General features: G+C 37.6%; 1 protein-coding gene across 1 annotated transcript in view; it reads right to left on the minus strand.

Annotated features, from left to right (window-relative positions):
- Positions 1-2,383: 2,383 nt before the first annotated feature.
- Positions 2,384-27,578, minus strand: part of RAD23B (RAD23 homolog B, nucleotide excision repair protein) — a 39,729-nt gene continuing 14,534 nt past the window's right edge. The window contains exons 2-10 of the mRNA XM_068666338.1: positions 26,290-26,371; positions 23,439-23,518; positions 21,175-21,422; positions 17,713-17,768; positions 13,947-14,074; positions 8,769-8,892; positions 7,617-7,744; positions 6,474-6,650; positions 2,384-4,591 (exon numbers count right to left, since the gene is read on the minus strand). Coding sequence (XP_068522439.1) covers positions 4,478-4,591; positions 6,474-6,650; positions 7,617-7,744; positions 8,769-8,892; positions 13,947-14,074; positions 17,713-17,768; positions 21,175-21,422; positions 23,439-23,518; positions 26,290-26,371 — 1,137 coding nt within the window. The 3' untranslated portion in view covers positions 2,384-4,477. The remainder of the gene's footprint in view (positions 4,592-6,473; positions 6,651-7,616; positions 7,745-8,768; positions 8,893-13,946; positions 14,075-17,712; positions 17,769-21,174; positions 21,423-23,438; positions 23,519-26,289; positions 26,372-27,578) is intronic.

The raw sequence follows: 27,578 nt of genomic DNA on the forward strand, positions 1-27,578 counted from the left end.
CCCCCACTACCAAAACCTTGCCACGTACACCCATTACAGGGGTAAAAATAAACCAAACAGTAATCTTACTGTGAAATGTAGTTTAGGTGGATCACCCATTTCTCTCATCTCGTACAACAAAAGCTTCTGGAGAGACCCAAAAAGCACATCAGGTCATAATAATGTAATATGTAGCTAGAAATAAAAATCAAATTACTACTTTTTTTCTGCAGCTTTAACCTAGAGCACCTCAATGGGGTTGGACTGTCCAAGACTTTTTGTTGGCAGAGTTCTCACAAACATGTAAACAGATTTGCTTCCTTTTATCACACTCTTTCTTTTGTAACCTCTTTATCACCTCTCAGAACCAGCTTTAGAAGCAAACTTAGACAAAGAGCTAGCAGCCGAAAAGGCGCCCTTCATTTCTTTGCCTCTGATGTCTTCTCGAATATGTTAATTCCCTTCCTGCTTTCTCTATCAATCTGAATATTCCTTATTCATATCTACATGCAGAGTCCCATCAAAAGATCACTCATGAGCTGACTCTACACTCAGTACTGTTGCACCACACCACTCCTCTCAACCTTCAATACTTTTTAACTCTTTCAGGAGTGCCCTTTCGTAACTACTGCTCTTCATCCAGATGCAGTCTCTACTCTTCAGCCTAACCTCTCTACAGAGAAAACCTCTACTGTCCAAGCGATTCAGCACCCACTGTTTTGTTTAATATGCAACTCAGAACACAGACTGACCATTTCCTTATCCAACTCCTTCACTTCTGCTTCTGAATTCTTCTTCCATTCTCTACCACAAGCTCACAGCATGTCCTTTGCAGCTCACCTTTTCTCCAACAGAGAAGAGAGAATTTTAAAAGAGAGAGATTTGGGGTAAAGACATGGGTGCATGTATGGAAGGGGGATACAAGCTTAATTCAAAGATATCACTAAAAATATACGACTGATTTTAAAAGATTTTTGCCAATTTTACAGAAACAGGCAAGCAAGGGCTTTGAAGATGCTGCCCCATTTTTTCAACTTTGGCTGCTGCGCATTTTAAGAGTTAAATGCTTCACATTACAAGGGTAACTGTGAAACCTTCCCCTGGGATAGCAAACAGCTGCCTGCTGTAATGTGTGTTTATTCTTGGTCTATCACATCTCAAATCCCTATCTCAAGCAACAGGAATCTCAAAGATGTTGCTCCTTGTCCTTTGTGTCATACAAAGTATTGCATTAATGTTCCAATCCTTATCAAAATAGAAAGGTACCTATTTTGCAAGCAAAAGAAACTTTTCATTCTAGGTCTCTAGACACAGCTGCAGAAGTATATACAACAGTATAACTATCCCCAAAGGCCTAAGAGATCTTCAGCAAACAAGCTGAAAAGCACTCTGTGCAAACAGTTCCTGGCAGTACTTGGTAAGAAGCAGGAAGAAGTGTGCCCGCGCAACTTGTTCAGGTCACACTTACCTTCAGCGCTGTAAGTTTCATATATTCTTCCTTTTCAGCTGCAGCTACAGATACTGGTTCTCCTTGGCAAGTATTCCAGTATTCGTAGCACCGTATCATAGAACAGCTTGGGTTGGAAGGGACCTCGAAGCTCACCTAGTTCCACCCCCCAACCCCATCCCATGGGCAGGGACGCCTCCCACCAGGCCAGGTTGCCCAAAATCCCACTCAACCTGGCCTTGAACACTTCCAGGGATGGGGCATCCACAGCTTCTCTAAGCAATCTGTACCAGTGCCTCACCACCGTGAGTGAAGAATTCCCTCCTAACCTCTAATCTAAATCTCCCCTCTTTTAGCTTAAAATCATTCCCCCTTGTCCTGTCACTGTCTGCCCAGGCAAAAAGTCACTCTCTCTTTTTGTAACCCCCTTTTAAGTATTGAAAAGCAGCAATAAGGTCACCCTTGAGCCACTTCTGGCTGAACATCCCCAGCTCCCTCAGCCCTTCTTCATAGGAGAGGTGCTCCAACCCTCTTATCAACTCTGTAACCCTCCCCCGGATCCTTTCCAACAGAAAAACATCCTTCTTGTGCTTGGGGCCCCAGAGAACAGGTACAATTTTTGCTAGCATATAGAAATCAGACAACGGGTCATGAGAAGTTGTATGAACACCATTCCACTTCTGGAAAATGGGAACATAACTACTGGTAAGGCTTCAGTCATAGCAACTACAAACCCATCAGTCAGTCTGCATACAGAGTTACAGCTGACCAGCTCTTTTACAAAGACAAAGCTGAACAATCTTTAATTCAAATGTATTTATGAGTCAGCATTTCAGAATCGTAACTGAAGAGAGCAAACTGAAACACCCACAGACATTCTTCATTTCCTCTCCATCTTCCTGAGAAGGAATGGTTATTTCTGATAGCAAACAATTTCATCAGTACAGAAGACTCCCACAAACTAAAAGCTTTTGTTTTATTTATGTATCAGCTATGTAGTAAAGTACATTCAGGAAATACTTGAATCTATCTGGCATTTTTCAAGCATCTGGCAGCTGCTCCTTTTACAGATAACAATTATCCCCTTTTTAACGGCAGAGTGTTACATCATTAAAATCAATCTCTTGAAATCCATAAATATACTGATATTTCTGCCTAGTTAAAACCTACTGGATGATTCAGGTCTTAATGTTAACTTCTGCAAAATGAAGCATTATGAAAGATTTATTTTCTGTTTAGCAGTATCACTTCTACCGATACAATTTTGGTTGCATCACCGATAAACAATATGCACCTATGAAGTCTTAAAAGAATAAAATCTGAATAACTACCATACACACTATCTGGAAAAATATCACAGATGTTTAAGGATAAAAAGAAAAAGGTTTTAATACATTTAATTATTTGATTCAGATAATTATTTACAGACTATGGCCAAGCAACGAGGAAACAAAATACAAATGCTTCAGTGTTTCTTGCACCTTTTTCCTCAGACACTTGACTTGTATTTTTAGCTTAAGTAGTTGTTAAACCCACTGCTACACAATCTAAGCAGAAAATCCTTCTTTGGTTATACCACTAAATCATTAATACCATTAGTGGTACAACAGTTCACTGCTGTACCACTAATGATACTAATATCTTCTTGGTTACTATAGAGATAAATTTGTAATCCAGCTAATTGGAGTACAACAGTAAAAAGTCAAAGATCCCCAAGTTGTGTTCACACAAAGAATGAACAAAATAACTTTAGTAAAAAATGGTATTTTTTTTCACCACTAGTACTGCACTGATGGGCAAAATTGTCTCTGAAAGTCAACGTATGTTAAAAGAAGACATCACATTTTGTGATGACTAAATGAAGTAAATGATAAGTAGGTACAAGAAGTAAAATTCAAACTATATAATCAGAGCTTATTTTCATTATAGAGGAAGCTATGTCTGCAGACTCTTTCTGGACTGCAATAACTTGATTGTTTGCTTGACAATGCAAGTTCTAAACTCTTTTCTTCATCCAAAAAAAGTCCTTAATGGTCAGAAATAGCTTGATCATTACAATCTACTCAAGATCAGAATGCCAGTATCTTCAGATGCTTACAACTGTATTTTTCTTTTCTTTTGTAAAAGTTGGTCCAACAAAAGTATGAAAGTGAAATTTGATTTGATGGTAAATGAAGTCCCACTGCTACGGACAAAACTGAAGCTTGCATTTTGTTTGTTGGCAGAAAAAGAATATTCAATTCACAGGAGCGCATATAACAAAACCAAACATGCAATCTATTGCTTTTAAAACCTTTACAGCAACATAACATTAAAGTGAACAGTAATTAGTTATCTATCAATTTTCCCCAAAAGAAACGATGTAAACAGAAGAATAATTTTACCTGTCTGTATATAGCTTCTCAGATTATGGGGGGGGTGGAGGGATTTTTCAATTAATGATCAAGATGATTAACTGAAATAGGTTTTCATTTGAAGAAAACCCTTTTTAATCCAGCATTAAACAAAATTAACTTTTTTTTTTTGCACCAATTGAGATAATCTGAAACAGGAAAATAACTACTCATATTTTGGCATTCATGTTTACATTTGCCCAGATTGTTTAGATTTCGCAAAGCTGCTATCCAGTGTTGCCATGAAATACAGATTGTAGAATCTAGGTAGTATAGTCTATTTCCAATACCAATATTAAGTAGAAAGGAGCACGAAGTAGGGCATTATACTACATTTCTGGAACTAGTACAGTAAGAATGAAACCCTAGGAAAAAAAATTAAACTACAGTTTATAGAAGGAACTAAATACCTGCAGAAGCTGATTTTTGGTTGTATATTATTTTACATGGTGTAATTTGCTGCATCTGCTAATTTAAAGCAGACTTACATACTTTTCTCTTTACTTTGTTTCCAACATTTTCTTCTCCTCCACCCTTATACCATACACCAAGCATTATGAATATAAGCCCAAATATCCCAGACAATCCAGTGAACAAAGTTAGTGTAATGCACTGGTGTGAGGTGTGAGATAAAAAAAAAAAAAAACAAACATGTCTCTCAATCTTCATCAAAGTTCTGTTGTAGAAGAAAATTGGCAGCCAAGTTTTCATTCTTCTCACAAGCAAAGTATGCTTGTATCACAAGTCCTTCAGGAAATCCTAATGCCTTTAACTGAAGAAAAGAAACATGTTTAGAAAGCAAAGTTTGTATAATAAACTTCTTTGTACGTCTAGTTATCTTCAGATGCCACTTAAGCAATTTAATGCTTTTTTTGAAACAACACTGCTGTATAGCTCAATATAGCCTCTAGTGAGCAGAGTTAGAAGGTGTTGTCTCTGTCCTTACTAACCAGAACTAAGTTCTTATTTGAAAAATGTAATGTACATGAGTCCAAGGAAGCACCATAAATTATATCGCTTTTCTTTCACTAACACAGTAAGTCACTAAAATAGACTTGGGTCACAGTAATGTCAGGAAGTAACTGCACTTTGCATTGCTATTGAAAAAACATTGAAACAATGCTTATTTTAAGCTATTAATTATACAAAGCTCAGTAATTTTAACAAAACTTGCCTGGAGCAGTATCTCCCAGCCTCTGATTTGTGCATCACTGGCAGAGCACAACATACCATGTTATGCCATACTTCCAGTTGTTTTAACTGGCTTTCATTGTTTTTAAAAATGACTAAACATTTCAGCTATACAAGCCAGCTGAGCGTAATCTGTTCTTCAGAAGTCAGTGGACTAATGTCTGGGACACAGTGACAAACAGGCATCAGAATACTAGAGGAGAGATTGTTATAGTGGAAACAGGTTTAGCTTGCACTTAAAGAAACTCAGCAAAACAATCTTTGTTTTAGCCATAGGCAAGTAAATACTGTCATTTAGGGATGACAGTATTTACTTGCTAGTATTAGGGATGACAGTGCTGTGAGGATTTTAAGAAAATCCTCACCTGCAAGACATTTTTACATATGGGACAGATCAAATCTCTGCAAGAAACTACTTTCTTTTATCACTTATAAACCATTCTTAGATTTTTGTGCATACAAACAGCATCAAGATATCAGCTGTAGCACTATGATACTTAAGTTTTAAGGTGTGTTTTTCATGTAAAAAGGAAGAAGCACACATCCCACTTCGTAGGAGTTTGCAACAGGTTGTAGAGGTAATAATCTACTGCATAAAATGGCTTTAAAAGGAAATGCAGCAGACTAGAGATGATTTGTCAAGAAGTGGGCAGTTTTATTAGGCTAATTTTGTCTAATGACCATTTTCTTGATATTTAGAAGGTTGACATCTATATTAAAGGGTTTTTCTGATAATCCTTACAAAACCTTTCTGTTAAAAAAATCTCTTTGATAAACAACAGAAATGTTACTACACTATGACACAATTCTTCACAGTTTGTTCTTTAAAAAAAAATCAAAACATCTCAGAGGCATTGCTATCTATGTAAATCCATATTTAGTGAGTGTTACACATGGTATTTATGAATGTGGTACACCCTCAAAAGCGTATTTTTATAGACATATTTACCTGTGTAAAAGCTGTAATTAACTAATTCTAATGGACAGACAAATAACTGGGTTAAGAAGTGACTTTAACTAATCTACTTAACTATGAGAGCTTTAACTATCCCAATAGTTTGCCGAGAATGACCATGCAGGCACTCCTTTGTACCTGGAAATGCATTATAGTTAGCACTACCTTAAACAGTACTGTCTGAGACTTTTGCAAGAGGATCCCTTTCCTCTGGGAAATTCATTCAGTCATCAATTATTAGAGATAGCCTCTGATCACTTACAAGGTTCTGCATCTTTCAAGTAAGGACTCAAGAGATCTTATACTCACCGGCTACAGAGCAAGAAGATGTGATTTGACAAACTAGGCTACACCAACTATGAGTTATCAAAAATCATTCAAAACTACTGAACACAGAATAATAAACATAGCATTAATTAAAGTATATTCTAAGCATGCAAAAAAAAAAAAACCATAGTGAACACCTTAAAAAAATAGCCAAATAACACTTAAAAGCAGAAAGGCTTACCCTTTCTATAGCTTCTTTTTCCTGAGGTGTTACTTGAATGTAGTTCATATGACCATTTCCAGCTTCCGCTACTCCTCCAGTGCTGGCACCATCATCACTGCCACTTAAGCCCTGGCGGGATTCTGTAACTGGCTCATTCAGCATATGAATAAAATGCTCCTGGTGTTGGCTTATTTGCTGTGATGCAAAGGAGAATAAAAGGAAGAAATATACTGAAATAAAGCACGTTTAGTTCTGCCAACAAGCAAGTAAAAACACTTACTATTTTCAGTAAATTATGCAGTCAAAAGCAAGGGTAAAAATGTGTAGTAAAATATGATTAAATCAAACCAAAGGAAATTCAATTTCATGTTTAAGTTCTGTTGCAGTGACCCTCCCCTCTTGGGTTGGCAGCCCAGAAAGCCAGCCGTATCCTGGCTGCACTAAAAGCAGCGTGACCAGCAGGGCTGGGGAGGTGATTGCCCCCCTCTGCTCTGCTCTCATGAGACCCCACCTGGAGCGCTGTCAGCTCTGGGTCCCCCAGTACAAGATGAGCATGGACCTGTTAGAATGAGTCCAGAGGATGGCAATGAGAATGATCAAGGTACTGGAGCAGCTCTCCTATGAAGACAGGCTGAGGTAGTTGGGGTTGTTCAGCCTGGAGAAGAGAAGGCTCCAGGCAGACCTTACAGTGGCCTTACAGTGCCTAAAGGGGGCCTATGGGAAAGCTGGGGAGGGACTCTGTCAGGGGGAGTACTGATAGGACAAGGGCCAATGGCTTGAGCCTAGAAGAGGGTAGATTTGATTAGATATAAGAAGTTAATTCTTCAGAGAGTGGCAAGGCACTAGCACAGGTTGCCCAGAGAAACTGTTGATGTTCCATCCCTGAAGGTGTTCAAGGCCAGGTTGGATGGGGCTATGAGCAATCTGGTCTGGTGGGAGGTGTCCTTGCCCACGACAGGGGGATTGGAGGTAGGTGATCTTTAAGGTCCCTTCCAACCCCAACCTTTCTGTGATTCTGTTTTCCATACTGCAACAATTGATGAAAAGCCAACAGCATGATGGAACTGCTACTAACATGTTATCTTAGGTAATGTCAACATCTCCCTTTTTTCTAAGTCTAAATCAAAATTAGTTGTAACATTTTGTTATTTAAAGATTCACCTGTAGTAGCTGAGGGTTTTCCCGTCCAATCTGTTGTAGCAATGCTGGTAGCAAAGAAGGATTTTGCTGAATGATTTGTCTCATCTGCTGGAATTGAGGCTGATTTCGCAAGAACTCAAGTGGATGTCCTGACAAACAGCAAATTAAAATGCTTTTAAAAAGTTAGCAAGACTGTTATAAAATGCATACTGACATTATAATTGTAGACAGAAACAGAACACAGAAGTGGACAACGTACCCCTCATTAAAAAAATACATGAATTTATTTCCTCACACTAACTCTATAGCTTTAACCGGGAATTCTTTCTACTAAGGTTAAACCAAGTCTTTTCTTCTCACCCAGCTCTCTCTGAAGATCCAACAGGCTTCTGTCCCTGATCTCCATCAGATTTCTCTTTAGTTCTTACCTCTGAGTAACCTCATTCTGAGACACGTAGCCAGCTAATGTCTGGTCTCTACATCTAAAAGTGAGTTCCACCTCTTGCAATCAGTCACTTCTTTCCTTCTCAAGCGAAGTCTTAGCATCCCACTTGCCTAGTGCTATTAGGTCTTGTCTTCGATTTATAACAGTTAGAAGTGTTCTGCACCATCCCATTCCCCAACTCTCTCTTTACAGATGATGCCATGACTACCTGTCAGTCCTACCTGTGTGTTTAATACTCTGTCCTCTAACAAGGCTTACACCTTGGACACTGTCTCTGCCATAGACCAAGACAGACCTTTCCTAGTCACTGACTATACTCCTTTCATGTATTTATTTCCCCTTCAGACAGTGTTCTTTGCAGCAGGCCCTAAACCCTCTATCCACATGGCACACTGCAGCGCAAGGAGTCCCAGCTCATGGTAGGTCTCACAGGTGCTGCATTTGACTGCCTCCTGGTACGTGTCCTCCTTGATATTCCAACTTCCAGGCGGTAAATGTATTTGAACAGTCACACTCAACAGTGCACAGGGAAACACAACAGTAGGAAGCTATAGCTTAAGCACATATAAAAAGCCATCTGTTCTAAGGAAGTACCACACTTATGAAATTTTCATGTTACGGTTTTTATCCAATTCACTTTGATCAGTCCATGGAACTTAAATTCACTAAAGCACAAAGTGCTTAAAAGCATATATTTATCACATCCTCTCACATATAATCTTTCTTACCTCCTAATGAACTAGCAGTTGTAGGTATAGTTGCTACAGCCGCTGCCACAGCTGGAGACTGAGAGGAACCAGTGCTCGCTGCTTGAGGGGGTTCAGCCACAGCCTGATTATCTCCAGGTATACCCTAAAGCCACAGTTGACATTATTACCTACAGAACGCTAAAAAATATTTGGTTTACTGCATGTATTATTTACTCTTTAGAACAAAGCGAAAATGTTAATGTTTTTACTGCAAATACGACGCAAGATGCTGTGACAGGTGCATTTACAGGTGGAAGAGGATACTGTGACAAGAATGATTTATTTTTGACAATGAAAATATGTGGCTTGTATAACTAGCTAGTAAACCATGTAATGCATTGGTTTAAAAACACATTTAAGTCTGTAAACAATACTTGCTTTGAATTGTGTTCCGAAATATTTGACATGAGTAGAGAAGTTTATTTTCATAACACCATAGCATATTATAACACTGCATTTAGTTAAAGTTACATTACAGCAACAGAATCATAGTACACAATGCTAGCTGAGATTATAGCTATATAGTTGATCCATTTTTCTGGCAAGATATTAAGGAGAGATCAGATCATAGCTCTCTGGACCTCTTTTTTCAACTGAACAGCTTGACGGTTGTCATTTACTCTATCTTATGTGTGGAAAGGACTTCAGGTTATCAAACTTTCAGCAGTAAAGAGAAATAGTTAATTTGTATTTAGTTTTTTTTAGTTTGCTGCATGCAAATAGCGTTACCTATTTATGAATTGCTCAAGGTAATTAACCTAACAAATCTAGAAATTACAAATTATACCACATTAAAAGGCAGGTTATGCAGCCCAGACAGACCTTACCCTACTACCTTTGTCCTACAAGAAAACGCTTACCACCCTAACCATGCTCTTTGTCACTGAATTCCTGCACCACATTTGCCCTTTCCACCCTCCTACCTGCAGCCTACGAACTACCTTTGTGCCCTTCTTCAGAGCAACCTTTTGCATCTTAGCATGGGATAGACACCGAGAAAGATTCCTATATGACTACAGCCCTGTGGTACAGGTAAGGAGAATTGCCAGAGAGGAACCCAAAAGAGGCACACTCCAAAGAGCAGTAAAGCTCCTTACACACAGACAGAATCAACTGGTGAAGCTATGCTGAACCCAACCCCAAAGGGACAAGACTATACAAGATCCTCTACTTCAAAGCACTGGATTTCCAGGGCACAAAAAATTGAGAACAGTCTGGGAAGGCAACAACACTGGTGTAACAGAATAAATTTCACCTAACTCAGAAGAAAAAAAGCACCCTTCCATTTGGAAACAACTACACATAAGGAACAGGGAGAGTGGACAAAAAAAAAAAAAAAAAATACAACACAGAATATCAGTTGTACTGGTTTTGACTGGGATGGAGTTATTCACTGTAGGTGTATGAGTCTGTTTTGGATCCGTAAATAGTGTTGATAACACACTGATGTTTTTAGTTGATGCAGAGCCGTGTTTGCACAGAACCAAGGACTTTTCAGCTTCTCACACCTGCTGGCAAGGAGGCTAGGGGTGCAGCAGGATCTGCGAGGGGACACAGCCAGGACATCTGACCTTGCCTGCCCAAAAGGATATTCCATACCACATGGTGCCATACTCAAAAGATTTGGGAAAAGAGTAAGAAAGAGAGGATGTTCAGAGTTACAGCATATGTCTTCCCAAATAACCTTTATACATAATGAAGCTTTCCTGGCAACAGATAAACATCTGCCTGTCAATGGGAAGTGGTGAATGAATTCCTAGTTTTGTTTCACTTGTGCAAGCTGCTTTTGCTTCACCTATTAAACTGTCTTTATCTCATCCCACAAGTGTTCTCATTTTTACTATTCTGATTCTCTTTTCCATCCCACTGTAGGGAAGTGAGCAAGCAAACCCATGGTGCTTAGCTGTGTACCAAGGTTAAACCACCACATCACCGTAACCAGACAAATAAGCAGTTAGGTAAACCTACCATAGAAGTCAAGTGGTACGTAATGTAGATTGAAAATTCTGCTATAACGGGTTCTTCCCATGATATGTTCGTTGCTGTAGCTGAACAGAAGGGACAAATATGCAGATAATATAACAGCCACGTCTAAAAGGGTGGAACTGCACAGTGTTCCATGAAAAACCTTGCCTTACCTAAAGAAGTACATCAAGATATAAGCCAACTAACACACTGAGTCCATATTTAAGCCACTCAGTGTAATAAATGCATTTTTTCCAGTCACGCATTTTATTACCTTTATCTGTCTTGATCAGCTTGCTACACTTCCATCCTTCCACAGAGGGGGGAGAAAATTACATTCATGACATGATTTGTAACTCTCTCTTTCAGCACTGCTTTACAAAGCAGTACTTAAATACCTTTTCACATCAAATCAGCTATCTCTGGGAATCCAAACATAATATATGAACTATTGTATGATGGAGTATGTTGTGATAGGACAAGGGGTAATGTTTTTAAACTAAAAGAGAATAGATTTAGATTAGACATTAGGAAGAAATTCTTTGCTATGAGGGTGGAACAGATTGCCCTGGGAAGTGGTGGATGCTCCATCTCTGGAAGTACAAGTGTTGAAATCCAAGTTGGATGGGGCTTTGGGCAACCTGGTCTAGTGGGTGATGTCCTAGCCCATGGCAGAGGGCGTGGAACCAGTCAATCTTTGAGGTGCCTTCCAACCAAAACCATTCTATGGCTCCATGATTCTATGAATTGGGGATCAATCTCCTGAAATCGCAGGTTGACTTCATGTATTCACAGGCTTATGTAGTCATTGCGATCTGTATCCATACCAAATCGCAGATGTTTGTTTAAACTTTAAGGCTGCTCCCAAATAGAAGCACTATGGAAACTAGTCTAACCAAATTTACTTAGGAGATAATTTATCATTTTGAACATTGTCTCAATCCTTTAATAGAATCTTGAAGTCTCACTATCCAAAAAAAAAAAAAAAAAAAAAAACAAGAGTCTATATGATGGTACTCAGATGAGACTAGTGAGATGTATACACCTGGTTTATTCAGCTATATGAAACATAATAAATCATGATATCAATTCACATAAAATTAATTGGTAATGTAAACAGTGCTTGGACTGTGAGAAGGGCATCTCTGCCTTATGGTGGATTAAATCTGTTTACAGTTTAACTAAGCACTGGAGCAGTTTTTAGCTGACATTTTTCACCACAGGGACACATAATAACCACATCAGGCCCAGCCCAAGGAATACACACATTTCCAAACAAAGAGTTTGCAACCAATGGTCTGATGGTTGGATGAAAGACAGAACTCCTTCCTAATTAATGATTAAGAAATCCTTGGGTCAAAAGCAGATTTGAATCTAAACGCCTCCCAAAGACGCATCTGAAGCATAAGAAACAGTGTGTTTTGGAACAGGAACCTCCTACAAACACAGCTGAGGCATATAGGATTACAGAGAATCTGGATCCCCAGCCATGAAAACTGAACAGCTTGTCATCTGAATTACTGACAGCAAGTGGAATCTTCAGTGCTAATCTAGGGAACAGCTACAGTTTAAGCACTGATACTCTCTTGACCTTTTCTTTCCAACAGTTTACAGGCACATTTCTCGTACCGACTCTTTAAAGCAGGATAGTGGACTACACTTAAGAGCTCAAATTCCTAACACTACTCTGCGAAGTATCTAAAAGATAACTCTGATGATTGTTTGGAGTAGACAATAGGAGATCAAAGAACTATGTAATCACTGGATCAGTACCAACTAAAGAAAAGCTTTCTTGATGCAGGAGGATGGTAAGGAATATTTTTAGATCAGACTTAGAACAATCCAAAAGACTTTCTGCAGTAACTGCATTTTTCTAGGAGGAAAATAGAAGTATGTCCACTAATATGTTCTCTAAGAGCAAAACTCCTTCTCCCTACTCCTTTTTCCAACTGCTAGAAGAAGAATGACGAGAACATATTTTCAGTAAGGGATAACATGAAACAGGAAGGGATCAACTTGTGTTAACAGGAAGACTCATTCAAACGTAAGGACCGACTGAGAAAGAGATGAACTGCTGAATACAAACAGACCTAATCAGTTTGGTAGACATGCCATGCATTGAACTTCATTGGAAGGATGCTCTGTTTCTGTTTCCTGCTTTCTGAGCGGGAATAAGCTAGAGCAGAGAAATACCATTCTGACTGCAAAGGCACTACAGCATGCACGACTGATGCATGCACAGCAAATGGCAACACTTCTAAGAGGCACTGGATTTACGCACAGACCAAATGCACAATGAACCTACAGTAATACCAACACTTGTAAAGCATGAAGAACAAATATTTGAGACATTCAGACAAACAGCAGCTGAACTGGTATTTGCCCTTAGGGCAACACAATATACAATATTCATCACCTTTGTTTGGCCCAATACCACACGAGAACTTGTCTACAACTGTCTACAACCATATACTCAAAACATTTGTTGCCCATTTAAAAACTGTGGGTTACAAAGTCTTGGCGTTGTTAATGTGAGTAGCAGCTATGCTGGTGTTGTCTAGTTGTAACTACTGAAGAAAAAAATTAATTTACAAAATAGAAGCTTCACAAGAGGTCAGGATACCAGCTTTCCTATCGGTCTATCTCACATTCTGTTCAAGGTATTTGAAAGGTTCATTTAACCCTTCAAACTATGTCTGTAAAACAAGAAATTGTTTCTCGTCCAGAACCCTGCTTAAATTAAAATACCAGTTAAAAATTGAGCACACTTTAAAAAAAATCATGAATCTTTCTATTTGCAGAATATATTAATATAAACATTGTGCATGATTCGTAAGAATGATAAACAGGAATTTTTAAGATGCCCTTGTGAAGTTACATATACTAATACAAAAATACAGCTAGTGTTGTCACTAATAAGTCACAACAATGACTTCTTGAGCCAGTCATTAGCAGCTACAACTATCACTGAAACTGGGCATCCTTTACGGATATAACCACAACAATCAACACAGAATAAAAACAAGAAGTGATAAATGTAGCTAAGGACAACTTCATTATTTCCTATAATAGCACATTATGATCCTAAAAAACAATATTCAAAATAACAAGTACATCAAAGTTAAAATTCTCATTTAATGAGGACAAACTAAACAATGAAAGAGCAGAGTACACATGAAATAAACTACTCACCATTAAAAGGTACTCCACCGCTCTGTCAGGATTGTTGAAGCTGGCTCTCAATGCTGCAATTACTTGCTCTCGCTCATAGCCCATTGACATGATTTCAGTCACCATATTCTCATAGGACTGACCTGTCACTAGAAGTAACATGATTACCATTTTAAGGGAATAAGGCAAAAGAAAAGCACAAAAAAGTTTCAATGGAGAAATGTCACTTCTATCCAAATCTGAGTCATTCAATGAAGAGTACAGAAGAGCTCATATTAACCTTGCCATGGCTTTGCTGCTTTAACTCGAAATATATTGTGGTGGTTTCATTATGCATTTGATTGGAATAGTAGAGTTCCAAGGTAATGACCACACTGTGAAATTCTATTAAAAAAAGCAGAACTTGTTACACTTCTGTCTTCATAGCTGAGGTAATATTCCCTCTCTATGCTGTTCAATCCTTACAGCTACCACTCCATTCCTGCTGTAATTAAGAAACGTCTCCTGCAGCATAAGTTTGGAAATGAAGCTTTCTACACAGAAACCTGCTTGTCAAACTAGCCACTGAGAGGTTCCCAGATAAAGTCTTTGCACTAAGCTATGCTTAGATAGATGACAAAGACTTATAACAAATTTATAACAGCCTATTGTCTATGTGCTGGTGACAACAAGCAAAGTAATTTAATCAACTTAACATGAACCAAATCAAGTCAGGCAGAAGACTGGAAGTTATATCCAGAAGAATCTCTCAACCTTAGTGAGGTTTAAGGAGAAAAAACTATCTAAGCTAATGCATATTTGACTAGATGTCCATTACACCAAATTCTCCACCTTTTAGGGTATAAACAGACTAAAACTGGACCATACCTGCAGACATCAAGAAAAAAAGTATTACAGTATATTATAACATGTATTATATATGAATAACTAGAGGAGAGCTGATTAGTGTACTAATGGTATCATAGGTAAGATGATTTTTAAATAAAATACATTATTTTCTTTTGTTAAAAGCAGACAGCAGGCTTTAAAAAAAATCAAAAACACCAATGAAAAAATTACCATATTCTGAATTGCAGCTGAGCAACCTTTTAAAGGCTACTTCCCACACAAAACCGAAAAAAAAATGAAAAGAAAAAAAGAAATCCAGGAACTAAAACACCAGTTCCTTCTCCAGGTAAAAATATTACTGATTTTAGTGGAACACTACTATTGACTTTTTAAACTTACTGAGTTACTTGGAGGAAAAAGGTACAATCAACAGTAACCATAAAAAACAACAGATTATAAAAATGTAGAGGAAACAAATGGTACTCTACTAAGACCACTAAGTCGCAATTAGAAGAACCAAAGAATATCTCATGTTTTATACCACTAGGGAGAAGTTTTTCAACTCAACCCAAGAGTAGCACAGGCACATTGCTCATTTTAATTTGTTTAAGAATTCTTCTGAATAATCATCAGATGCATGACTGAGGGCAATATACTCAAGAACAAATAATAAAACAGCTCTAGCTTAAAGATACTTGTGCATTACCCATTAAGATAAATTGACGTCCCTTGGGTAATCTGAGCTCTTACTGTTCAGACTTCAAAATAATAGTATCAATCTGAATTGCTTTCTGCTCATGTTTTCTAGCATACTACCAGTTTATCCTTACTGTTGATAATGAACTAACAAAGGTCGACAGCACACAGAAAACCTTTTGATCTAATTAGTCACTTAAACATTTCTGTTTGCGTAGTGTTTTTTCAATACAGGCTATGTAGAGACCAGAACAGTATGATAGATTATGTACAGGAAAAAAAAAGAAGCAAAAAGGAAACAGAAGTACTGTGCATCTAGACACATGTACTCCATACACAGTCTACTTACACAAGTGCTGAAGTAACATCAAGAATAATTCAGGAATTGCACATCAGCCATATCATGATACAGTCACATCTCTTTCTACATAGTGTTAACTAAGAATGTCTGTGAGGTCAGTGCTGAACTGATCCTGCTCTTTGCTTCTGTTTTTCAAATAACATGCTAAAGTTGGATGAGCTTTGAAATCCAATTCATTATGCTCCCCAAAATAATTCTTGTTCAATGCCTAAAGAAAACTCAAGCTGCTCCTGAAAAAGAGGTGTCTGCACAGAACTGCAAGACATGCAGATCTTTCTGTAATACACAAAGCCACACTGATCTCCAGTCAGACTTAATGTTTGAAAACAAAAGCAATTCAGTAGAAAACAATCCCTGTTTCTGAAGTGAAGTAAATTATGTTCAGACAACGTAACTTAGAAGTGACACTAAGAACACGTGTAGGATCCCACTTAGGATGAAAAAACATACTACAGGAATTTGTGCAAGCAAGTTCCTTTTAAAACAGTTTCTAAAGAAAAGGGAGCACAGAGCTCATGCCTATTAGCTTTGAAAATGTTTTAGCATCTAACCCTTCCAGTACACTCAGCCAGAAAACTACACGCAATGCCCAGTATTTCCAAAATGTTAAGGACATGGGTTTATTACACTAGAAACTAAGCAAAGAACTTGCATATAAATTAGGTAAGTGAGGTGTTCTCCTTCTGCTACACTAAAAAAAAAAAAAATATCGGTCAACTCTGAAGATAAATGAATCAAGACCATCAGTTTAATTTAACTTGTTGGTCATTATTGTTTATATGAACAATTATGATAACCACATCTCTGCCATTAAGGTATAATGAATGTTTAAGGAAGCCTGCATGACCTTTCGTACCAGCAGTAACTCTTAGAATGTAAGAAAACTCAATTAGTTGTTTCTTATAGTAACTATCACCTATTTCAGCTTATACAGCTCTTCAGTCTGAAACAGCCATAACACAAGACTGTAAGCTGCAGTTAGACAGACTAAACCTGGTGGCTACCACCAGTACAGGTTAAACAATACTTGCTCCTAAATCAACTCTTTCTTACAACATATGCCTACACTGCACCCACACTGCTACACAAAAATGTAAGTGAAACTTTCTTTGATTAGTTTAACTTTTTGCACCAGGATGCCGCTTAATGTTCACAATGAAAGACAAAATGAAAAAAAAAAACTACCTTCCTCTTTATTTCTGTGTCTTAACTTAATACACTCTAAAAAAAAACACTCTAAAAATTTGCCTAAGTAGTAAGGAGTGCGTGGGTTTGTCTAGAAATTTCCTATCTACCAAAGTAAGCATAACTGAGCTGCAGAAGTTTCTTTTTTTTTTAATGCTGCTTATTCCACTAAAAAATGAAGATACTTAAACTGTCAAAGAAAAGTAAACTAAGTATAAGTATACAGAGACATCCACTCCTCAACCCAGACAGAGGCAGGTAAATTTGTCTAATATAAATTTATCAAAGTATAGACTTTGAAAATGCTGTCAAAGCTAAAACATGGAAATTATAAAGGCAGCCATTTTATCAGCTGTTTTAATCAGACCTGCTCAACGGGAAGCAAAGGTAAAAAGAAAAGCATATACATATTTATGTCCACTGTTTTACCCGTGCCACTTCAAACTGAATAGTTAGAAGAGAAATTAAGGAAAATGAAAAAAAAAAGGAATGGTAAGGATCTTCCTCTTATACAATAAAAATATATGAAGTGAAATATTCTTCAGTAAGGAATTCTTGATGCTGGTTCTAAGATATCAACTTTAATTCTTAAAGAAGCGTACTTCAATTATAACTTTAACAATGACAGATACAGAAGAGAATGTCAATATCTGCTAATCCGTCATTTGTTTCTGCTGCACCAAAATAATGTCTACATTAAAAAAACACTCCACTTACCAAGTGCACTTATAGCATCCTCAAAAAGATTTGATCGAGATGTATCACCTGTTGTACTGTAAGATGAAGACAAGTGCAATGGTAATTACAAAACTTTGGAAAACTTCCTATTTTTCAAAAATAGCAGCAGCAGCTGTAACTCTAAGTGGCCCCTTTTGTTTTTTCTTTTAAAAAAGCAACCAAAAAAAATAGGCTTTCCAAAGATCTCTCTCTTGGACTTACAGTGAGACAAGATTTTGCAAACTTACAATACTACCATTTTTAATACTTAAAGACCAACCTCCCCCCTCTATTCCCCAATATTTTGGCTCTTACCCATCTGTTCAGGGATTAGCCATCTGTTTGCTTGAATACTTCAAAGGGTGGGAGAACACTGTGGATTTTTCAAAAGCACACAGCAGTCTCGTTAACTGCTTCTCCTTAGTCACTGGTGTAATTCAGTCTGACCTTAATGAGTATCCAAGGAGGTCAGTGGGAAGCATTTATTAAAAATCTCAGTATCCCACTCGTCCAGTAAAATAAACTGCCAATATTTGCAATCATTCTTTTTCAGGTTATCAAAGTTGTTATGTTACAGGATAAAAGACTCACCAAGGAGCACAGAGGCACAACAGAAGGCTGAGGAACCCCAATAGCCCAGTCAGAGCCAAGGGAGCCCGTCTTGGCTCCTGACAGGGCTACAAGCTGATGCTGATTAGCCCCATGGACTGAGGGTGACACCCTCAATGGGTCAACAGGAGTGGAGAGGCTCTCCAGGTCTCCTTACAGACTCAGGGCATTGCTACTTACAGGGTGATAGGACACATGGATTGCCAGGAAAAGGGGTTGGAAATTGTGCAAGACTTATTATGGATTATCTAGAAGAGCAAAAGGCAGGGAAAGGGAAGTATCAAGGCACTCTGGATGAGAAGTATGAGGGGGGGAAAAAAGAGGGAAGAAAGGATTAAAAACGGTCAGTCACATGTAAACGGCACTTGACTGGCCATGCCCTGCACCTGATCACCAGTCTTTTCTACCTTCTAATTAAACTTGATTTTTAACATTTTTTCATGATTAGGAGTGTCTGTCCTTTGTGCATGTGTGTGTATGGAGGTCCAAATGCCAGCCACTGAAGAAGGAGCCACAGGGGCCCACATGCCTGGGATGCTGGCAGCTGAAGAGACTGAAGTGCATGTGTACTGTGTGGATGCCTACACATATCTGTGTGCATTCACCAGTGAACGTCAAGCCCAGTAAACTGGTGAGCAGGCTAAGAGGCTTGAGAGCTACGTATGGAAGGGCTGCGAGTCAGAGTCAGCTGCTGAAGGGCCCGTAATGTCTGGGGGTCAGCTACAGGTACAGTCACAGGCCTCAACCAGGCAGTGAAGAGATCTATTTGTTCACATCTTTATGCATGAGGCAACTGGGCAACCAGGGGACCTAGGGACCAGCCACATGGCATAATGCATGTCTACAGACAGTTCCTGCATGGACTCACCATGCACATGTGTGCATGTGTACAAAGACAGCATGAGTATCAGCAGCTGGAGTTGGGTTGCAGAGCTCAGGTGGTTGCATGCACAAATGTTAATTGGAGAGATTGGGAGATCTAGGTCCAGCTACTGGAATAGACTAAGGCCAGCTACTGGATGGATTCATATTATACAAACGTATGCATGCGTGTATTTTCCACTAGTGAGCTTCACCCTTGAGCAGCCAGATGGGAACAGGACAAGACTGCTGGTGCTGTACACTTGCTCGACTACTGTTTTGGTCTGTGATGACCTGTGCAGCCAGCCATATATGTAGGTATATACATACTGTGTGTATGTATAGCTCTACTGGGACTACATGCTTGATCTCAATACTTCAGGGACCTGGGTACATGAAGCTGCAGCAGCCTCACGTCTATCAGGCTACCAAAGCTGGCAGCTCATAACAACAGCTAGTGAAAGATCATCAGATTAACCTGAGTAAGCGTGCAGAAGATGCCATTAAAAATCTGGCAAGGCACATAGATGCATTTTTCTGGTGAGAAAAAAAAAAACGTTCTAGCAAGAATACCTCACTAGTATCTATCGCCAGTAAGATTTAACAACAACTGAAAAAAAAAATCAGACAAAACAGGGCACCAGCTTGACCAGCCAAGGGTCAAAAAAAACTTCACCAGTGAAGGTAATTTAACTTCTAAAGCAAATCAAAACTAAGAAGTAGTCAAAAAAAATCAAGGGAGGTGATAACTACAGTGTATTTGTCAGATTACTCTGTTGCGTTATGTCTTTAAACTAAGACTCCCTTACCACATGCAGGTTTTAAAACACTGCAGTTTCTACATGAAAAATCTGGAAAGGTGTTCCAGTTCTGAAGATTTAATTTAATATTTGAACCCACTGAACAAAGTGAGCAGCAAAAATCCTACTTGTTAACATTAAAACTTAAGTTATTCTATTGACAACTGAAGTTTCATTTGTACCCCACATTAAAAATATGTCCATTTCTTAGAATTACAAAATTAAACCAACAGTTAATATATTTAGTGCAAGATATCTGTGCTGAGATTTTCAGGATACTTGCCAATTGCAAATTTTGTTTCCTCATCACCAAATCAAATAAATATTTGATGGTATTTAAATACCACAATTTTAAAAATTAATGTCTTGTGCAATAGCACTCGCATAAATAATATACAAATAATTGCAAGCCAGAGTATGAAAAATGAAGATCTGATGTTATGAAGTACTTTGAGGGCCATTAGGTTATAGTTAACATTTTTATCCCATGCAGTGCTTAAGCAATTTTAGGTGAGCAAAGCCAGAAGTATAGGACAGGAATGTACGTAATCTCTAACTCACACTAGATTTTCTTGAATGTTGAGAATTGAGGTTGAAAACTATTCCAACTCCCACAACTATCTGCAGATGGGCCAAGTATTGTTCAGAATGAATGAGTTTGTGGATTTAATATAATACATGATTAAGAGTAATACTATAGCCTACATTTTGGAAGAAAAAGCTCTTTCCAAAAATTAAGAGTCCTACAGCAACACAGAACTTAGTAGCATGGTTCAAAGCTAACCAGTATGATTGAAAACACAGCCAGAGGTCTACGAACAAGACAGGACACACCTCTTTCAAGAGCTTTGCTAACAGTAGCTCCCCACACTGGGGAGTATCAATCTGAAAGAAAATCTGGGCCACAGTAACTCTGAAATGCCTAAAGGGAGTATAAGCCCTGTGTCATTAAACTCCCCACTCCATAGATTTAGTCAAAAGTCCACATTCCCACACAAAAAGGTACAAGGGGAAAGGGGTACACACTACAGTCAGTAATGTTGTACTTTAGTCAGAGACTGGAGTTAAAAAGAAAAAATATGCAGAACAGAAAAAATGACTGGACTAACACTGCAATGGAAAATTCAACTTAAAGCCAAAACTAGAAGCAACAGAAATGGACAGAGAAGCCAAACTGAAAGCTCGTTCATACCTGTCATTTGATGATGGTCTGACAGCAGCTGGTGCCTCAGGTGGTTTTTCTGCTGGCTTCTCATCTTTAGGAGTACTCACAGGTGCAGATTCACAAGCAACTGCAGCTGGTGCTGGAGTGGTAGGGACAGGAGCTGGCACAGGAGCAGCTGCAGGGGTTGGTGCAGAGGCTGGTGTGGGAGCTGCACTTGTCAAGCTGACAGTGGCAGTAGAATTTGACTGCTGAGTTGCTGCAGCTGCTGCTTTGGGCTATTGGAGGACAACAAAATTCAGACACAGCACAAAACTCCTAAACCAATGCTTTCTAAAGTCAATATGTTGATTAAGTTCTGTTAAGACCACTTGTGCTTGACATTGCTGCCTAAACAAGTATAATGTTAAAATATTCCAAAATATCAACTACAGTGCCCCTTTCTGTGTTTAAACAGGCAACTGGTAGTGTCACCCATGCTTATTCAGACATCTAAGCATCCACACTGTTTGCATATGATGTGAAATGCAGAGATAAGATCTAAATATTTATAGACTGCAATACTCCAAATATGAAAACAATATCGTGTTTTACAAAAGTGCATTTTCAGATTGTCAAGAGACTCTGACAAGTGTAACAAGCGTAAGGTTTTCTCACCACTCACATTTGGAAAGAAGTGATAAAGGCAGAAATCACATTTCATTATAAATGCTATTTTCTGTAACATGAGATGGTAAGAATTAAGGCTAACAGATTTAAACTTAACCTGAAACAAGTTTTAATTATGTTGTCTTTGCAATTAAAGCATTACATAAAAAACATTTCACATGCTTGAGTTCAATAGTGACCACCAAAAATCCAGCAGAATCAAGGGTTACCAGATCTACAGCAAAAAAATTTAGATTTGCAAAAACTCACATGGCTGTGATTTAATCTTCATGCCTCACTACTGGAAACATGTATTAATCATATTAGATATAAATGATTGCAGCCCCTGGCTAAGTTAATGGAATTAAGTTTTTGAAAACTGTATCACTATAGTCCCTTACCTACAGATGGACTGACACAGCAGAGCCATGTTCCTGCCTGACCAAGAGGAACTATTGAATTTAGCATAACACAACTACTTATTCAAGACAAATCACTTGCAGATAATGTTTTCTTAAACTAGGAAAAAATATTTCCTCCTTATGTCTGAGAGTTTGAGAATGAATAGATTCCAACACGGCAGACATGGTAAACATGATTTTAACAAGTATTCATAGGAAAAAAAGCTCAAACGTAAATAGTACTGAGCATCCGAACAGGTTTGCAGTTGTGCTTATGCAACAGATATCTTTTGCACAGAATTGACTCAAAAGTAGGAAAAATTAACTTAAGGACTTAAAAAATGGACCATAATACTGAAGAACTGCCCAACTCCAAAGTACAGGTCCTTTGACATGACAAGGTATTGGATTTATGAATTTTTCCTGGGATCTTTGTTTCTTATGCTATAAATAAATGACAGATGAACTCTGAAATCCTATCAATACCAGTTTGCTTCCACTGATTCTCCAGGCAAACCACAGACTAGAACATTTGTTCGTTCAGGAACAGTGCAACAATAGCCGCATTCAAATTGAGAATATAATGAACCAACACTGGACAGGAGCAACATGTTTTTACTTCAGAGGAACACAGTTGTTTTTTTTTGTCAGGAAGAAGACCTCTAACTCCAAAATTAACCTTGTATCTCAAGACTTAGATGAAGACAGCTTTATTCAAATTCCAAGTATCTGGAATGCCTAGAAAATCAGTGGCTTGAGTAGAAATACTTCAAATATGTGTCACAATCATTCACTTCCATTTGCCATTGCAGTCTTTCAAAAGATTTTTTGACATATGTTATCTGTTAAGCCACTAGGTTTAAGCTGCTGAAAAGCAACAGGGCAAGACTGAAAGAAGTTCTATACAATCAATTTAGTTATAATCTAGCATCCAGTCTTCCTTTTAAGCAAATCCCAGGAAGGATATCCCAGAGACAATAAAGAAGGAATAGCAAAATCAAAGTCTGTCAGTGGCAAATATTTTCTCCAGTATAAACATTCAGAACAGAGCAGCAACAACAATCAACTTGGTTGCACAAGGTCTGAGAAGTAGTATTTCAAATCTATTCACATAATCATTTTACTGTTGACCAAAATCCTCAGATAACCACTATCCATTGGTTTCAAGGCATGTATAATCAATCACTCATCATAATAATAAAAAAAGTGAATGCAATTTTGTTTTCAAAAATAAATATTACTCACTTTTGTCACCATAACCACCACAAAGTTCTTCTCATCTATTTTGTATTCTTTAAGAGCAGTATCATCATTAAGAATTTTACCTGGCAAATAAATCAGATGCAAGTTTGTAAGAGGTCATTCAACAGATTGTTACACGAGCTTGCTTTTCCCTTATAAAAACAGACCTCCACAAACACAGAAAAACAAGTCTTATGCAGGCTTACGAACACTAATAACTGTACAAAGATTCCAGCCATTAAGTTTTGGCAGTATATTTCCTATTAATGTTCCTCCTATGATGTCCCCAGTACTAGGTAGCTAGGAGACAGTCTTTCTACTTTGGTAGAATGCCCGACACTTGCTCAAAGTGTTGAATATGCTTCAAGTCATTTAAAACAGAAGTGTAAAATCTAGATTTAACTTTTAACACAGAGATACAAGTAATGCAAAGGAAAGACTTTAGCATACAATAAGCTGAACTGAGTATCTTATGCCTGCTTATATACTCTAGACATAATGAGAAAATTCCTGTCTGTTCTCTTCTGTTAGCACTTAAATTTAGAGAACTGTTTATGGTTCCCTGCCACAGTTTAAGTTTATCTACTTGAGATAAGTTCTTGACTTTACAACTTTAAAAATCTATTCTTAAAAGAAGGCTAAAACATTTGAAAAAGCTATGACTGTTCCACATCCTGCTACCTTGATAGAAGGATGAAAGACAATGATCAGATAACAGTAGAAATCTTTTCGTCTTATACTACCACTTCTTACACTTTATAAACAGAGATGGCACTGTGGCTATTTATCTCACTTCTACAAGAACTTAAGAATATATTAAACCACATAGGCATTTTGTAGAATTAGTTACTTCAAAGGAAATCCCACAAATCATAAAATGAAGTCTGTACTGCAGTGAGTTTTAGAGCAAAGCTGCTCTAAAGCTGCTTCTACTACAGAGTTTTCAGAAAATATTTTATTGCTTTAATTGATTCATTTTCTGAGGAAGATTCCAAATTTTCCAAATTGATTCATTTTCCAAAGAAGTGCCAAAGATCACTTCCCATTTCAAGATTAAAATACACACTTTCAAAACCATCCTCAGTCATGGTGGAATATACCATTTAACTGTAACTAGTAGGAGACATCCTTATACTGATGATTGCAAGGAAAACAAGAGAAGTGTACACAAATACTATGGCACTTACAACACAAATTAGGTGGTACTGTCCTAGTCCCCACTGGTTTTATCTTGGCCCTTCAGGCCAAATAATCAAGAACGTATTATGTATACTGTAGTAGTAATAATACATGTAGCAGGTGGTGTGGAATCTGACTCACAACCTACACAGGCTTATTTCCACTTTTCTGCTGTATAAGCACTTTTGGGAATGAGCTTGCACAACGCATATATGCATGCAACCAATCTTCTCTAGACATACTGCTCTCAGGGTTCATAGACTGATAGAGATGACAACACTAGAGATTACTAATCACTGCTGACTAGCAGTGATTTATTTTTTTTAAATAAGAAACCATTTTAGTTACAAATGGGGTATTTCTTATCAGGTTCAGCTGGGATATCACTCTACCAATGCATGAAACTTCTAAAGTTCATTTTAATCCACGTAAAAATGTCACCATTGCACCCTTGTCGTACCCCTTGTACAAGATAAAAAATAAAATTCATCTTTGAGGAGCAAAGACAGGGTTATGAAAATATGGAGTGAACCATTACTAAGAGTACACTTCAATTGTAAATCTTATTTTTTACATTTTCTACTTCTTGTGGTTTATACAATGCTGCAGAACAATTCTGGCTTTTTTTTAATCACCAAATATTAATGATTTCATACAATTACATACATATTACATGAGGCCTTCCACCTTGTTAATATGTCTTTATTATATATGGGACTGTCACGCTCACATTCTTGATGTGCATTATCTTCACTCAAGGCCAAGGAACAAAATTTGCTAAGAAACATAGTTGTGGGAATTCCTACAAACAAGTGAAGACTGGACTCATGTTGGGATTATCACCTTTCTACTATGACGAGTGCCTTTATCTTACTAAAAGTGGAAAGCCAGTACTGCTTACAAAGCAGAAAGCTGGAAAAGTAGAAGACCACCAAAATTTCTTTTAGCCATGACTTGAGAGGAAAAAGTAGTAGAAGTGTGGGTTGTGGGATGGAATGTTGATATGAAGTGAACACAAAATCTGTCTCTATGCATTAGTAGTAACAGAATAGAGCAGTCAGGTTGAAGATGATAGAAAAACATTACCATAAAATTTCACCAAACTATGTTAGTACAAACCTAGTAATTTCATGCCTTTATGTGACTTTAGCCTGCTTTTTGCTATTACATAATACATGTTTTTAATGACAATTTAGAAGTATTACAAATTGCAGAAACAAAGGTACTTGTACTAAAAAGACAAGGGTTTGGCAGTGGGTGTCTGTTGTCAACCTATAAGAAATAACCTATTAAATTGTCTGAGGTACAGGAAGGATGCTTCAGGTATATATACAAAATAAACCAAATAGAAGACAAGAGACCCATAACAGAAAATGCTATCTGCTTAAATACTTTTTTTTTTTTTTTTTTTTACAGAACCCAAGACTAAAGCTGTTAGCGTATTATGCCATGAGAGCACAAACAACAGAAACACAGAATTAAAACCCTCAAAAATCTGATATAAGTTTGAGAGGTCCCATTGACAATGAGGTTTGTTGCTGGTTTTCTTTTTGATTAAACTTGTTTGCCTTTCAGAATTTAACGTCTTTAGAAGACTTAACATTCAAATCAAAGTCAAAGAAGAATAGAAAAAATATGTTAGGTTCAGATACAACATCTTGAAAATATCTATTACCTGCATAAATTAGTTTTTGTCCAGCTACTGGAAAAGCATCTTTCCCCCTTTCTGATTCAATCTTCTCTTTCAGCGCCTTCACCTAGGGTACAGAAACAGTCTTGTTGAAAAAAATTGCTTTACAACAAAAACCTTAAGTACACTTTGTTCTTAAGCTTTTATTTCTAAATAGTAGTTTTCAGTCATATATTGATTATGCACTTAAATTACATCGGTCTTTCAAAGATGTCAGCAAAAACTTTCCTAGTGCAATGTGTACCCTTCCACAAATACTCTAATTCAAATACAAAGATGAGAGACAACTCATTTATCCATAAAAATTCTTAAGCACAAGACTACCACAGTAAGAAGCTGAGAAATCTGGTCAAAAATGCTTCTATCTTCTAACCCACTTCTCTTCCCTGTTCTTTCTCTGAATGCAGGGGTACACATACTATGCACAGCTAAAATTATTCTTTATCATGACTCTTCATGGAATGTCTTTTTTTTTTTTGTAAGGTCACAGTGACATTTGATTTAACTTGCTGGAATCACGTGAAACCTTGATAAGCAACAACTTGTGCAAATTGTCCAGTTGTTCATTTTACAGACATAGTTCTCAATTATTTCCCCTTCCCGATAATATGCGGAGCTTTGCCTAACAAATGTAAGCCTACCCCAAAATCATTTTGCCCTATTTACTTGTTTACACAGGCCACTGATTTATAGCCTACATCTTCAGAGCACTGCAAACAACAGCTCAAATGACACAGTTTTAGCTGCCATGAACCAGGGGGCATGCGTTCTCCACAAAGACTGCGTAACAACATCATGAAGAGACAAAGGTTGTTCTTGTAGAACAGTGTCTGTAGCAACACATTTGAAATCGTATACCTATATCAAAACATTCATTCTTGCTTCCTGACAGACAGATGCTGCCAATCTGTTATGAACTTACTGATCCAAACTCCACCTTCTAGAGCTTTCTTTTTCCTGCATATTCATAAGCTTTTTTCATTCAACGCTTTGCTGTTAATAAGCATGTATCTACAATTCAACCAGCTAAGCATGAGAAAATGCATTTGTCCTGACAGCTGAGCTGGACTGGGAATTATTTGTACCACAGGTAGCTGCAGTAGTATCATTGCTCTTAATTTCATTTTTTTTAAAGCAGTAGCTCACTACTAGGGTTGCTTACATAGTAAATACACTGAAACATCATTTTCAGATGTTAAATAAGTATTTACTGAGACTCAAAAAAGCCAGCTTTTCAACACAATTAAAACCTGTCATCCACTCGACATGCCAGC

The sequence above is a fragment of the Anas acuta genome, chromosome Z, assembly GCF_963932015.1.
Source record: "Anas acuta chromosome Z, bAnaAcu1.1, whole genome shotgun sequence".
In the NCBI taxonomy this organism is placed as follows: Eukaryota; Metazoa; Chordata; class Aves; order Anseriformes; family Anatidae; genus Anas; species Anas acuta.